At 39.7% G+C, this 1,605-nt stretch overlaps 1 protein-coding gene across 1 annotated transcript; it reads right to left on the reverse strand.

Moving 5' to 3' along the window:
* Positions 1 to 329: 329 nt before the first annotated feature.
* LOC101044608 (keratin-associated protein 13-4) lies at positions 330 to 1,134 on the reverse strand. Its single transcript, XM_003927677.4, has one exon. The coding sequence runs from the start codon at positions 1,075 to 1,077 to the stop codon at positions 595 to 597; it is 483 nt and encodes a 160-aa protein (XP_003927726.3). The 5' UTR covers positions 1,078 to 1,134; the 3' UTR covers positions 330 to 594.
* Positions 1,135 to 1,605: the final 471 nt, after the last annotated feature.

Genomic DNA, 1,605 nt, shown 5'->3' on the forward strand with positions numbered 1-1,605 from the left:
TATCCTATTCTTGTTGTCTGCATTTCTAGTTTATGCATCAGATTTTCTGCTTTTCTATATCAGTAGAAATGTATGTCCATTCTTAGACAATTCTTACTGCTGTTGAGACAAGTCTGCAAATGCAAACTATGGTCTTTAAGAAACAATGATTCTTAATAGATAACGTACCTAATTTCAACAGAAATGTTCTCAAATCTGTCAGATTATATGTGCCCCAAATCCAGTTACACCACCATATTTATTTTTTACTTAAATCTCCCAAATTATTGAATATAAAATGTAAGAATAATAATAATAATTAATAAAATAAAAATAAACTAAACAATATATTTGGGTACCAGATTACATAAATTTATTAAATTAAAATTTCCATTTTCAACAGTTATTGGATGAAAATCAAATAGCATATATTCAATCAATGGTAAAGACGTTAAACTTAATATTGGGTTACTCATTAATTTCAGTCTGCCAGAAGTAGGTGATTCAAGAAGCTGGTGGTGAAAGAATAAAAGGATACTGGGAACTGGAGAGAATGAATACAATGGCTGCATTCAGTAGAGACTTTGATCCCAATACTCAAAGGGATCCAGAAATTTAGCAGGTGAATTGATAGAAGCGAGATCCACAGATTGGTCTGTAACAAGAAGACTGGCAGGCTCTAGAAGCCAAATAATTTGGGTAGCAGAATCTGGATCCATAACTCAGGGAAGGAAAACGACAGCCTCTATATTTCAGGGATCTGAAGCCACTAGATCCATGACCCAGTAAGTAGCAGCTCCTTGATCCATAGCCCAGGGAGCGGCAGCTGCTGGGCCCAAAGCCCAGAGATCCAGAGCAAGTCATATGGCAGGGACTGCAGAGCATAGAGGTCCTGGGGCGGTAGCAGGATGTCTGGCAGCTGGTGGGCTCCCAGTAGGTCTTCTGACAGCCCCTGTAGAGAGAAGAGCCCAGCTGGCAGGTGCTGGGAGAGCAGAGGTCAGTGGTATAGGCCAGGTTGCTGGCATAGGAGCCTGGGTAGTGCAGGTACCTGCCAAAGGAGCAGGAAGAGAAGTTTCCAGAGCAGCAGTTGTAGGACATGCTGTTGAGAGATGTGAGTTCAGCTGAAGTGTACCTAAGAAGATTCTGAGTTTTAATGTCGCATCCTTGACAAGAACATTTATATCCTCTCAGCAATAGGTGTGGTGCCCAACAGGGTCACCCTTTACGTATTTGCACTCCCTCATTTACATATGTGTAACTCTGTAATCTTGTCTGTAATTGCATTTGAATAGTTTTCCACATATTGTACTTATGGGTGCTATAATTTTGGTGTTATAGCAGAAAGCAAATGAATTGCACTTATGTCAGAAATGCTATGACTGTTTTACATTAACGCCTAGCTCATCATGACAAGGAAAGCTCTTCCTTTTAATTTGTCACGTGCTACCTGCCTCTTTTCCTGTGTATTCACAGCTAGCTTTGCTAGTGAATGTTTTCCTCTTAAGAGTGGGGAATGAGATAACATTAGTTTTCTTCTGGTGCAATGAATTAGTTTCCACCTGGATAAGAACCTCTGTGGAAATGATCCATCTTGTCACCATTCATTGCTATACTCCAAAATTACTT

This window comes from Saimiri boliviensis, chromosome 18 (assembly GCF_048565385.1).
Source record: "Saimiri boliviensis isolate mSaiBol1 chromosome 18, mSaiBol1.pri, whole genome shotgun sequence".
NCBI lineage: Eukaryota > Metazoa > Chordata > Mammalia > Primates > Cebidae > Saimiri > Saimiri boliviensis.

What these genes read in the sequence shown, in the direction of transcription:
- LOC101044608 (XM_003927677.4), bottom strand. Translation starts at nt 1,077, where the DNA reads ATGTCCTACAACTGCTGCTCTGGAAACTTCTCTTCCTGCTCCTTTGGC.